The following is a 12,960-nucleotide window of genomic DNA, read 5'->3' as shown; positions in this document are numbered from 1 at the left end:
GGAAGTAAATCATACCTTGATTGTTGGAATTTCCTGTGTCTTTGGATTTTTCCATAGTGTAAGTGTTTTTCAGCTGCCAAGCTCTTGGCTCTGTGGCTATGGTTGAGAGTAAGGATTTTTCTGTCAAGCAGTGCCAGAAGCCAGGATATCCAAGATGGATATCTTCTTGATTTTGCCTCTATCTTCTTCTTCTTAAACTCACTCATAGAGCAAAAAAGAAGTAGTATGCAGAATCTATCATTCTTTGTAGCATGATATTTGCTTTAGGAAGTAGATAGTGAAAGAGTGTCTTGTCACTTCCATCTTTTATTTATTTATTTATACTTCCATCTTTTAAATAAGGAAAAGAGTTATTCTATAGATAAGTATTTGCCTGACTTGATTCCCTCTTTAACAAAAGGAATCAGACTAAACTATTATTCCAAACCAAAATGTACATGTGTGGGTGGGATGGTATGAAGGTTTAGTGAGAATGTTTTTGAAAAAAATCAAGTAGTTTTACATTTTAAGTCTTTTATTTTTCAGAAAAATCTAGAGATCCTCGTTATCTTAGGTCTGTGCAGAAGTATCATGTTTTTCAACGATTTTATGGGAATTCATTAGAATCAGTCTCTCCAAAATTGGTTGTAACTCAAGATGTCAAGCCAAAGAATAATATCAGTGCACCCAAGAAGAAAAAGGCACATGTAAGTTCTATTAATTCTATCAAATTTTAGAACTGTTTTTTGACTTTTCTTAAGTTGCTATTTATTAAAATCCTCTGGTAGTTTCTTTTCATTCTATGCTTTTTCTTTTTATATATGATCACTTAGATTATTTTATTTATTTGGTAAGAAAGTCTAACCTCCATATACAAGGTTATATATGGTCCTCTATACATAATAAAATGTATATGTATTTTTTTAATTTAAAATGTATATGTATTTGAAAAAGAATATAAGATAATAGGTTACTAAAGGCTTGGATTTAGAAATGTTGAGATAAAATTAATAATATAGTTCTTTTGAGTTCTGGTCTAAGATGGAAATATAGGAGGTTCCTGAAATCATCTCCTCCCATGGACATACAGAATTTACAGATAAATATAGGAAAATTTTCTCTGAAGGCAATCCAGAAACTAGAGAACTAATGAGAAAATGAGAAACAGATTAGAAAAATCCCACAATGAAACAGGTAGAAGAAGAGGCTGAGACATACTCTCACTATAACCCCCATCCCTGGTACAGAGGCATGCAATTGGGAGAAAACTCAAAAGTCCTAACTTTGCCCTCACGAGGAAAAGATTGGGACCAAATTTTTGGTCTGGCACCCCAACTTTTGAGTTCCACTTGAGGAAAGGGCCTCTCAAAACATCTAGCTTTGAATGCCAACAAAGCTTGCATCCACAGGACCCACAAGACTGTAGCTTGATTATCCCCACCCAGGGCATAGAGGCAGCAGACTGAAATGCTTATTCCCAGTCTTTCCCAGAAAGAGACTGATTTGCATACTTTAAAAGTAACAAAAAGAATCTAAACATAACACTACAGAAATCTATCAAGTCACAAAGCAAGAGGAAAAAGAGAAAAACAAAGGAATTGTAAATCAGTAAGAAAAAATTTATGGTCATAGTAAGCCAATCATATTAATAATTACTTTAAATGTTAATGGACAACATTCTCCAATCAAAAGACATAGAGGGGCTGAATTAATATAATAATAATAATAATAATAGTAATAATACCCTACTATATGATGTTTAAAAGAGACTCACTTCAGCTTTATTCAGCTTTAAGGACACACAAACTGAAAGTCAAGGGATGGAAGAAGATATTCCATGCAAATAGAAACCAAAAAATGCAGGGGTAGCTATATTTATATTAGAGAAAATAGACAATAAGATGAAGACTGTCATAAGAGACAAAGAAAGTTATTATATAATGATAAAGGTGAAAACCTGAAAACATTTTCTCTAAGATCAGGAACAAGACAATGATGCCCACTCTCACCACTTTTATTCAGAATGGTCTGGAAATCCTACTCAGAGCAATTAGGCAAGAAAAATAAATACAAGTTCTCCAAATTGGTAAGGAAGTAGTAAAACTTTCACTATTCGTTCATGACATGACATTATATATAAAAAAAATTCTAAAAACTTTACCAAAAAAAAGTTAGAACTAATAAATGAATTCAGTAAAGTTGCAGAATACAAAATTAATATACAGAAATCTGTTGTGCTTCTATCCACAAATAGCAAACTAGCAGAAAGAGAAATTAAGATAACAATTCTATTTACAATTGTATCAAAATAGCTAGAAATAAATTTTATCAAGGAGGTGAAAGACCTGTACTTTTTACTTAGTGAAAACTATAAAACATCAATGAAAGAAACTGAAGATGACACACACAAAAAATGGAAAGATATTCTGGGCTCATGGATAGGAATAATTATTATTCTCAAAATGTCCATAGTATCCAAAGCAATCTACAAATTTAATGCAATCCCTATAAAATGACCAATAACATTTTTCACAGAATTAGAAGAAATAATCCTAAAATGTGTATGGAACCACAAAAGACCCTGAATAGTCAAAACAATCTTGAAAAAGATGAACAAAACTGGAAGTATCGCAATCTCAGATTTCAAGATATAATACAAAGCTGTAGTAATCAAAAGAGTATGGTACTGGCACAAAAACAGACATACAAATCAATAGAACAGAATAAAGAGCCCAGAAACAAACATGCATATATGCTTAATTCGAGAAAAAGGAGGCAAGAATATGCAATGAGGGGGAAAGACAGTTCATAAATGGTGTTGGGAAAATTGGACAGCCACCTGCAAAAGAATGAAACTAGCATACATAAAAATCAACTCAAAATAAATTAAAGACTTGAATAAAAGACCTGAAACCATACAACTCCCAGAAGAAAACAGGGGTAAATACCTTGACATTGGTCTCAGCAATTATTTTTTTTTTTTGATTTGACATCAAAAGCAAAGGTAACAAAAGCAAAAATAAATGAGACTCCATCAAACTAAAAACTCTGTACAGGAGAGGAAGCTATCAATGAAGTGAAAAAGCAGTCTACTTTATGGGAGAAGATATTTGCAAATCATATACTTGAATAGGGGTTAATATCTAAAATACATAAAGAAGTCATGTTACTTAATAACAACCACCCCAAACCAAACAATCTGGTTTTAAAAGTGGACTGAGTACCGAATAGAATTTTTTTTCAAGAAGATATATGAATGGCCAACAGGTATATGAAAAGGTGCTCAACATCATCAGTCATCAGGGAAATACAAATTAAAACCACAATGAAATATTATCTCAGAGGTGTCAGAATGGCTGTCATGAAAAAGACAGAAGGTAACAAGTGTTGGCAAGGATTTGGAGAAAAGGGAACCCTTATGCACTGTACATGGAAATGTAAATGGTGCAGCTACTATGAAACAATATGGAGATTACTCAAAAAATTAAAAATAGAACTACCATAGGAGCTAGCAATCCACTTCTGGGCATTTATCCAAGGAAATGAAAATAGGCTATTGAAAATATATCTGCACTCCCATGTTCATGGAAGCTTTATTTATAATAATCAAGATATGGAAACAGTGTAAACATTTATCAGTGGATGAATGAATAAAGATGATGGGGTATATATGCACAGAATGGAATATTATTTAGCTATAGGAAGGAATTCCTGCTATTTCTGACAATATGGATAACCTGGCAATGCTCAGTAAAGTACACTAGACAAAGATAAATTCCACATATCTTTTTTTCCACATATCTTTTTTTATTCCATATATCTTTTTTTTATTCCACATATAAATGATAACACATTTGTGTGTGTGTTATCATTTATATGTGGAATAAAAAAAAAGATGGTTGCCACAGACCGGGTGGGTGGGGGCAATAGGTAGAGGTTGGTAAAAAGGTGCAAACTTTCAGCTATACAGTAAATGGTGTCTGAGAACCTAATGTAAAATATAGTGACTGTAGTTGATAACACTGTAATGCATCATTAAAATTTACTAAGAGTAGATTTTCAATGTTCTCACTCCCAAAAAAGATAAATGTGTGGGGTAATGGATGGGTTACTTAACCAATGGGGAAAGTTCAACTACATATATTCATATATCAAATCACCATGATGTATACTTTAAATATTTTATAGTTTTATTTTTCCATAATAACTCAGTAAAGCTGACATTTTTCAAAAAGTCCAAGCAGAAATGGGGACTTTTGCTTTAATAGTTAAAAAGCAGCCTTTCCCAAGCCAATGTATGTGGTTATTGTTTTTCTCCTTGTGGTGACAACCCCCTTTTTATTTTCATAGCCAATTTTATTGTTGGTGAAATCATCCAATTACTTTTCCTTTTTCATTTAGGGCTATGAAGAAGTGTCTTTCTTTTTTTTTTTTTTTTTTTTCAAGAGGGATGTTATAAAGTAAAAAGTTTGCAGCAAAAATTCTCATTATATGGTATAAGTTATGAAGACTGAAAATTTCCCATTTTTTCTTTTACATTATTAGAAATTAAATAAATTATCTTATTGAAGATAAACACTCTCAGCACTATATAAAGTGCTCTTCTAGCAACCATTTAATAAGTCTGCATATTCAGGATATGATAAGCATTGTGCATGGCAAAGGGCCAAGGGTCACCCTTTTTGTACTCAGAAAGAATCATGCTGAGTTAACCTAGAACCAAATGTTTGGCAGATTAAAAAATTAGGAAACCTAAAATAATGTTGATGAGAATTATTGAGAAAATGATGACAAATAATATTGATTTCATTGTAGACAAATTTATATGTTAATTTCATGACTAATCAGAATAATGTAAGATTTATAGAATTCTCTTGTGAATACAATTCTTTAATTTGTTTTTGTAGATTAATAAATCAGATTGGTAAAAGTCTAATAAAGAGGATCCATATTGAGTTTAAGTCAACTGGAAAAGCTTATCCAGATAAAGCAAATCAGTTGTATTTATGTTGTTTCTTTCTATCCACTCCTTTCCTTCCTCTGCTTTCGCTTTTCCTCATTCACTTATCAAATATTATAAGCTAAATGTTTTGTGCTTGAAACATACAGACAACTATGGCATATTCCTGTTTCAAGAAAGTTAATCTAGATAGGAGGTATGACAAGTAAAATCATAACTATAGTATATGTAATGAGTACTTTGATAGAGAGATGCCCTGGCAGAGAACAAATATACGAGTTAAGCTTGGGAGTTAGGAAAGGCTTCATAGAAGAAATATCTTGAAGGACAAGTAGGAGACAGGGAGATGACAATGGAAAAATGGAAGAGGAAAATTCAATCCAGAGAGAGCAGCAGGAAACAATGCAGGAGACATGAGAAAACAGTGGCCTGATGTTTCCAATTTTATTAATTTACTCTTTAATTTATAATCTTATCTATACAACTCACAAATCTACACAGTTATCTGCAGAGAGGCTTTATAGCGATTAAATTTGTAGTAAGTTTTTAATTAAGAGAGGGTTCAATTTTAAGAAATAAATACTGAACCTAAAATTGTTCCTATTCAAGAACAGAATGATGGTCAAAATAACCAATATACACTTAAAAATATTGTCTCATATATGAAACTTAATCTTGGAATATTTCTAACTTGTTTCATGATATGCTTCTTTTCCCCTTTTTTTTGGGCAGGAGACCAAGGCTGAAATAATTACCAGAGAGAATAAAAAGAGATTATTTGCTAAGGAAGAGGAAAAAGAAGAGAAAAAATGGAGTGTTCTGTCATTTTCTATTGAAGAGGAAATGAAAGAGAACTTAAACTCTGGAATAAAGAACCTGGAAGATTTTTTGAAATCATGTAAAAGTAACTCAGTGAAATTTCGAGTTGAAATGGTAGCATTGACTGCCTGCTTGAAAGCATGGAAAGAACATTGCCGAGGTAAATTTATGTGATTTTGTGTTTTTTGTTTTGATGAACTGGAGAATTAATCAAAGGATGTAATGATGATAGCTGTCATTTATTAACTGGAAGTTTGTGTTAGAAGCCTTAGATTCATTATGCGATTTTATCCTCACAGAATTCCTCTAAAGATTACTCCTTTTATCAGTGAGCAGTGAAATCTCAAAGTAGCTAATACACAGCACATTCCTAAGCAAATTCAAATCAAATCAGTCAAAGACAGGCTTAAGAATAACTTCTTATAAAACTGTGGACATAGTCAAAGGAACCAGCAAATACGGTGAGGCACTCTGGGAGATCTGTCTCTCATTTTTGAAATCTGAAGTGCAAACATTTTCTTTCTGGGTAAAACTAAAGATTATGTTTGCCAGCCATGTTGAATTCTTCTAAATGTTGCTGTGACACCCATGTGCTGTACTTTGAAATTTCTATAACACGTAATAGAATAAAAAAGAAGAGACAGGAAGAAGATAAGGGGAAATAAACCTGGGTAAAGATACATAAATTAGTAACAGATCAATGATATGTGCCATAAGAACTCCAAACTGACAATTCTTCCCAATAACCTAGTTGATCTGTCTGTCTCTGGCACCTCCACACTTGAATCCATTTAATACATGGTCACTGGGTCCTTTATATTCCCCCTACTCTCATTGTGTTAACTTCAAAAGCTGTCAGCCTTTCACTGTGGATTTTTTCACAGTGAGAAGCATAAGATCTGGCTTATATATTTCTCCCCAAAAAAGATGTATCAGAATTTGCAGCTGACTCCTACTAAGAAAGATCAGAATTAAATGGTTTACTCTCCTGAGGGGAAAATTCGATATTAAATTTTTTTTTAGTCTCTTGTAGTATTCAGTGGGTGTTTGGTTATATTTGTTAGATAGCTAAAACATAGGTTTATTGGAAGAAATTTGAAATTAAGAACAGCCCTAACATGGTAAGTATGGAAAGGTTAGCAGTGAGGAAGAATAAAAAGAATGTAATAACCATGCAGAAATGAAGAAGAATTAGCAAACTCTTTATTTTTCAGTTGTAATAGACTAATTGAAAACCTCCAATAATTGTACAAAATAGTTATCTATGGTCAACAGTAGGACTCAATAAATTTTGCAAAGTTTTTAACCAGATATTTAAAGTCATCTAAATATTTTTTTTGACGATAGTAGAGACAGCATGAAAATAATAGGTAAGAAAATATTTGTTGTTCCCCAGAACACTTAATACAACCTTGAGCTTTAATAATCTTATTACTATCATGAACTATAAGACTTTTCTCTGTCTCCTTTATTTGCACAGCTACTTCCCATAGCCATAGAAATGATGAAGTAGGTATAGCTGCACTTTAATTATATTTTACCTAGTCATCTGTATTCCAAAAACTTTATTAATGTTAAATAAAATAATTGGGTCAGATTGATAACCTGGATGACTAATCTTGGATAATCAAACATTATTTTTTATGGTCTTTATAAAAATCATATTGTTTATTATTTGCCAAGGTGAAACCACAAAAGATTTAAATATAGCTGTTCAAATGATGAAAAGGATCCATTCCTTGATGGAAAAATACCCAGAACTTTTGCAGGAGGCAGATCAGCAACTCATAGCCAGATGCCTGAAGTATTTAGGATTTGATGAATTGGCAAGTTCTTTATATCCAACCCAGGTAATTTTCAGAATAGCTCCATTTTAATAGAATAATTATGGGGTGTACATAAAGTGTCTTGCAAATGCAGTCACTTCTTCCAGATTTTTTCTTTTTTTAACTGACAATATTTACTCCTATGTTCAATCATTACTAGGATTCATCTGCCCAAACTTGAAATAAACTAGAATTAGAAAACTGATGCAAATACTTGTCTGAACAAACAGATGCCAGATAATTTCTGCAGACCCTTTAAACTAATACTGTATTTAATTCTAGCAAACAATTAGTTGTCTTTAAGTGTATTAGAGTGTAGCTACAAATACCATAATGGATATTTGAAAATCTTGATGTCTGTCAATGTACTCATAGTTAAGATGATGATTGAGGGGGCGCCTGGGTGGCTCAGTGGGTTAAAGCCTCTGCCTTCAGCTCAGGTCATGGTCCCGAGGTCCTGGGATTGAGCCCCGCATCGGGCTCTCTGCTCTGCAGGGAGCCTGCTTCCTCCGCTCTCTCTGCCTACTTGTGCTCTCTCTCTGTCAAATAAATAAACAAACATTTAAAAAAAAAGATGATGATTGAGGTGGTAAAGAACTTCATCAATAAATACTACAAAATTGAAAAGGTGGTAAAATGCTTTTCTTGTAAAAAGTACTCAGTAATACATTAAATTAATTACTTACTTACTTAAATAATGTTGTAGTTTAAAATCACTCTCCAAATGGACTTTTGAAATAATGTAGGTTGCAAGAGATGACATAAAGAAGAAAATAGATAAATACTCAGTTGGCATTGGACCAGTTCGGTTTCAACTACAGTACATGGGCCATTATTTGATACGAGATGAGAGAAAAGATCCAGATCCCAGAGTTCAGGATTTTATTCCTGACACATGGCAGGTAATAACTGAATGAAACAAAAATCTTATTTTATTTGTATTTTATCATTAAATGCAATATCAGGAGCTTCTCATTATTGTGGCTTTACATATTATATTTGGCATGAACTTCATATTGAGTCATGTTATTTAAAATTATTTTATCATTGAAAATGATGAAATGGAAAGTCTTTTCCATTTAAAGGAAGTGAAATTTTCATTTTGTTCATTTTTTATAAATGGAGATACTTTGATGAATTCACATATATTTTTAAAGTTCTGTCTGTGTCATCCAGTTATATCATTCTGGAACAACCTCCATGTTTTCCCTGTGTCAATAGGAGATTTCATATATAAAGGCACACAGAGCAGTTTTGGTAGTTTAAACAATATAGCAATTTTTTAAGATATTCACATGCTATACCTGTCACCATCATAGCCATTCTTCTATACATACATGTAAAATTGATGGATATAAAACTTGGGATAAAATGATATGTTTCTGCATAGATTAAACCATATAAAATTGCTAATAAATGAATGTATTTACCTACAAACATGCAATTTCATAGGTTCAGTCTACTAGACTTCAAATTCAGAATATGACTTTATCTTTCTTATGTTGATGATAGTGTAAGATCTTCAAAAATTTCTGCCTCCTTTTCAGGAATGGGAGGACCTGTTCCTTACTTTAGTGTAGGACACAAAGCTGCCAAGTGCTCTTTATTAATTCCACACACATTTCCATTCTTCTGAGTCCATCTAATTTTGAGATGTGGCCCAGAGTGGACCTACATTAAGAGTGTGCAGACAAGTTTGGGGATATTTATCCTTCTTCTGCCCATCATAGATATTTTTGATTCTTTGATTAGTCATCATTTTGATGATTAAAAGCATAAACTGAGGGGTTGAAGTTTCTTGTGCCCTCCAAAGTAGGTACCTGACATTCTTTTGTATGTAAAGACAAGTAGTGAAATTATGAAGGATTGATTTTCTTTCTCCTTAGCTATTATTTCACTATTACAAAAATACCCACTGGCTACTTCTTAGAACTTAATTTCTTAAAGCCTTTAGAGAAGCAACTCTACTGAATCAAAGACGAATACTTAGATAAAAAGAAATCTTCTCAGTGACGAGATATTTTATTCAGGCTCATTTTCCATTTTTCACACACAAACTCACCTCCAGATGCTCAAAAGCATAGCAATCCTGTCTTCTGAGAGAATGCCATGAGTTCTTCAGATTTTCCTATGTGTTTCTTCATGCGTTTTCAACTCCCCATCATTCCATATGAAATTCAGAAAATTATAATAGAAGTGTATTCATCGATTTGCTTTGGTAACATGCTGTTCATATTATTGATGTGAATGGTGCTCTGAACCCTGCAGCGAGAACTCCTTGATGTTGTGGATAATAATGAGTCAGCAGTGATTGTCGCCCCAACATCCTCAGGCAAAACCTATGCTTCCTACTACTGCATGGAGAAGGTGCTGAAGGAGAGCAGTGAAGGGGTGGTCGTGTATGTTGCACCAACAAAGGTAACCCTCAAGTGACTCGAATTTTCTTTCATTCCTAAACTTCTCTTTTAAAATAATACATGTACCCACACAGTGAATCTATTTCACTTTTTATTATTTGTTTATTTTCTAGTTTTATTGATCTATAATTGACATATAACATTGTATTATTTCAGGTGTACCACACATAATGTGATATATGTATATATTGTGAAATGATTGCCACAGTAAGTTTAGTTAACATCCATCACCTCATATACTTAGAAACGTTTTTACTTATGATAAGAACTTTTAAGATCTATACTCAGCAACTTTCAAATACGCAATGCAGTATTGTTAACTATAGTTGCCATGCTGTATGTTACTTATATATATTGTAACTGGAAGTTTGTACCTTTTGTCCACCTTCACCCATGAAGCCTGATGAAGGACTCAATCCCACGTGTCCAGGATCATGACCTGAGCTGAAGGCAATTGCTCAACCAACTGAGCCACCCAGGCACCCCAAGCTTTCTGACTTTTAACTGTGCATATTTTTAGACAGTTCCTGTCATTCTCTGAGGTTTCATCTGTGCTTTATTATGTGATTATTGAACTTCTTCCCTTGTCAATCAGGCTCTTGTTAATCAAGTGGCAGCAACTGTTCAGAATCGTTTCACCAAAAATCTGCCAAATGGTGAAGCTCTATGTGGTGTTTTTACAAGGGACTATCGTCACGATGCCCTAAACTGTCAGGTAGGATATATTAATTAATGCATTTGTTATCAAATTATATAATAGTACTCATATATTTCTCTTTCACGAAATTCAGCATCTTCACAAAGCCTCATGGAAATAATTTTTTGAATTTGCAAAAGATCAAATGGCTTTACAGAAAATTTAATATTGTTACATTCCAAAGAGTTGAGAAATAGCACTCATCTTTCCCTAAGAACACTTAGGTTTGAACTTCAGATTTCAGTTATAGTTTATTACATTATCTTGGTTTATAAATGGATTAAAAATGATCTGAAGAACCCAATGCTATAAAAAATTAATAAACAATTTCTAATCAGAATGACTTTTTCTTGATAATCAGGATATTCTCACTTTTCTTGATGAGTAATATACTCATAATTTAAAAAATGTATTATTGATAGAATACCTGATGCTAAGTAAGCCATAGATAGTTTTCCTCCTTAACAAATTCATAAATACATAATTAAGACTGAACAAAAAGTGAAAAGATGATTATAGTACATTTCAGAGAAAACATGAAGATGTGTTACCCAGATTGCCTTTCAAGGATGGACTTGCTGCCCAGATGTTGGGAGAATGGTCAAGACAAATGCCAGCTATCAGTTCCTCTAGTTCTGCCTCCACAGTCCCTGTCCTGTGGTTGAGCTAGGCAGGGGTATAAACGCTGGGACATTTCAGCCTCATGTGGAATAGCTCTGACAGCCAGTATTCATTCCAGAATTCTGTGCTAGGTTCGCCAAGGTTTCATCAGGCCTGTTTTGAAGTATAACTTCTCCCTCAGCCCAATTCTTCTTCTCCCCACATCCATAGTTGTTGATCCTATATAGACATTTTTTAAACAAAACTATCTCAGGGTCAGATTGAAGAAATAAACCTGTGATGATTAACTCTATTTGTATTATTTTGCTTATAAATAAGAATTTAAACTTCAAATCTGGTATTTAACCACTTTGACTTATAAGAATTATAGTTTCATAAGGTTTAACCCAATATATCACAATTTTAATGAAATATTCCTAGAAGTGGTATTATATCATAATTATTAGCAGGTATATTCAGGAGTTTTAACTCTATTTTTCATATTCTTATAACAAAGTCTGCACATAGTAAAGTACTCAAAATTTTTGTTTATACAATGTTATTTTTAGGTACTTATTACAGTTCCTGTCTGCTTTGAAATTCTGCTATTAGCTCCTCATCGCCAAACGTGGGTGAAAAGGATCAGATATGTTATATTTGATGAGGTAGGTTTGGTATTGTTTCTCTAGGTTGATTTCCTAGTGTACATAAGTGCTATAATGAAGATATTTGGTGCTTTAAGACACTTATCCTTTTGTATAGAGTTCAGGTTGTGGGGGGTACTTCCTTCTGAATGGTTTCCTCAGTGAATCGTACTGTCTTTTAGCTGCATTTGGCTGTTGTGACTCAATAGGGGATGTTGGTCTATGCTGCAGAGGTCTGTGTAATAAGGCAGAATTCACCACCATGACATAAGTTTTCCTGGTAGAGATTTCAAAATCCAGTCTTTGACTTCTAGAGCAAAGCATTTTGATCTCTAACAATGATAGCAGTTATATGAATTATTTTGTCAGTCATCAAACAAAACAGAAACAAATGGCCAGTCAAAACACAACAGAGAGTTTTCCAAAAGTGTATGTGAGGGAAACTATAAAGGTTAGTGTGGTAATTCAGAGCTAGTAACTTACCCCTATGCTTAAAGGGCCAAGTCAAAGAAGCAGTTACTGATACGCAGAAGGACATTGATTGAGGTAGCCGTATCGTGAGTACTTACCTTATTTGAGGGACATAGCTAGTTCAAGATAACCTTTCAGGAAGGGATCCAATGAAATAAAAATGTCATTTTCCTTCCTGCTCTTGATTCCTCGCCAAGGCTCTCCATTGGCCAAGTCCAAGGGAACCAGAGAGCATTGGAGTCTTTGAAGTGATCTCCCTGGCTAGAGAGACCAGGATGGAAAATAATGGAAGTTTATAGAGACAAATAGAAGATATTTATAGCATTTTAATAGTATTTATAAATGTTATAACATTTTATAACATTTATAAATATTTATAACATTTTATCCTTATATTTTATTTTGTATTTTTATAAATATATATTTTATATATATACTTAAAATATATTTATATAATATAAAATACATGTTTAATGTATTATATATTCAATATATAAATATATATTTATTAAACATTATATGCTATCTGTTTATTAAATGTTTATTA

At 32.8% G+C, this 12,960-nt stretch overlaps 1 protein-coding gene across 4 annotated transcripts in view; it reads left to right on the top strand.

The window, feature by feature from the left end:
- The window catches only part of DDX60 (DExD/H-box helicase 60), a 122,729-nt gene that overhangs the window by 45,477 nt on the left and 64,292 nt on the right, over positions 1-12,960 (top strand). For all 4 annotated transcript variants that reach the window (XM_045998166.1, XM_045998164.1, XM_045998163.1 and 1 more), the window contains 7 exons: positions 526-686; positions 5,672-5,918; positions 7,442-7,608; positions 8,331-8,486; positions 9,853-10,002; positions 10,597-10,716; positions 11,868-11,963. In XM_045998166.1, the coding sequence (XP_045854122.1) occupies positions 526-686; positions 5,672-5,918; positions 7,442-7,608; positions 8,331-8,486; positions 9,853-10,002; positions 10,597-10,716; positions 11,868-11,963 (1,097 nt within the window). The remainder of the gene's footprint in view (positions 1-525; positions 687-5,671; positions 5,919-7,441; positions 7,609-8,330; positions 8,487-9,852; positions 10,003-10,596; positions 10,717-11,867; positions 11,964-12,960) is intronic.

Source organism: Meles meles, chromosome 2 (genome assembly GCF_922984935.1).
Source record: "Meles meles chromosome 2, mMelMel3.1 paternal haplotype, whole genome shotgun sequence".
In the NCBI taxonomy this organism is placed as follows: Eukaryota; Metazoa; Chordata; class Mammalia; order Carnivora; family Mustelidae; genus Meles; species Meles meles.
This window is presented reverse-complemented; position numbering and strand designations above follow the sequence as displayed.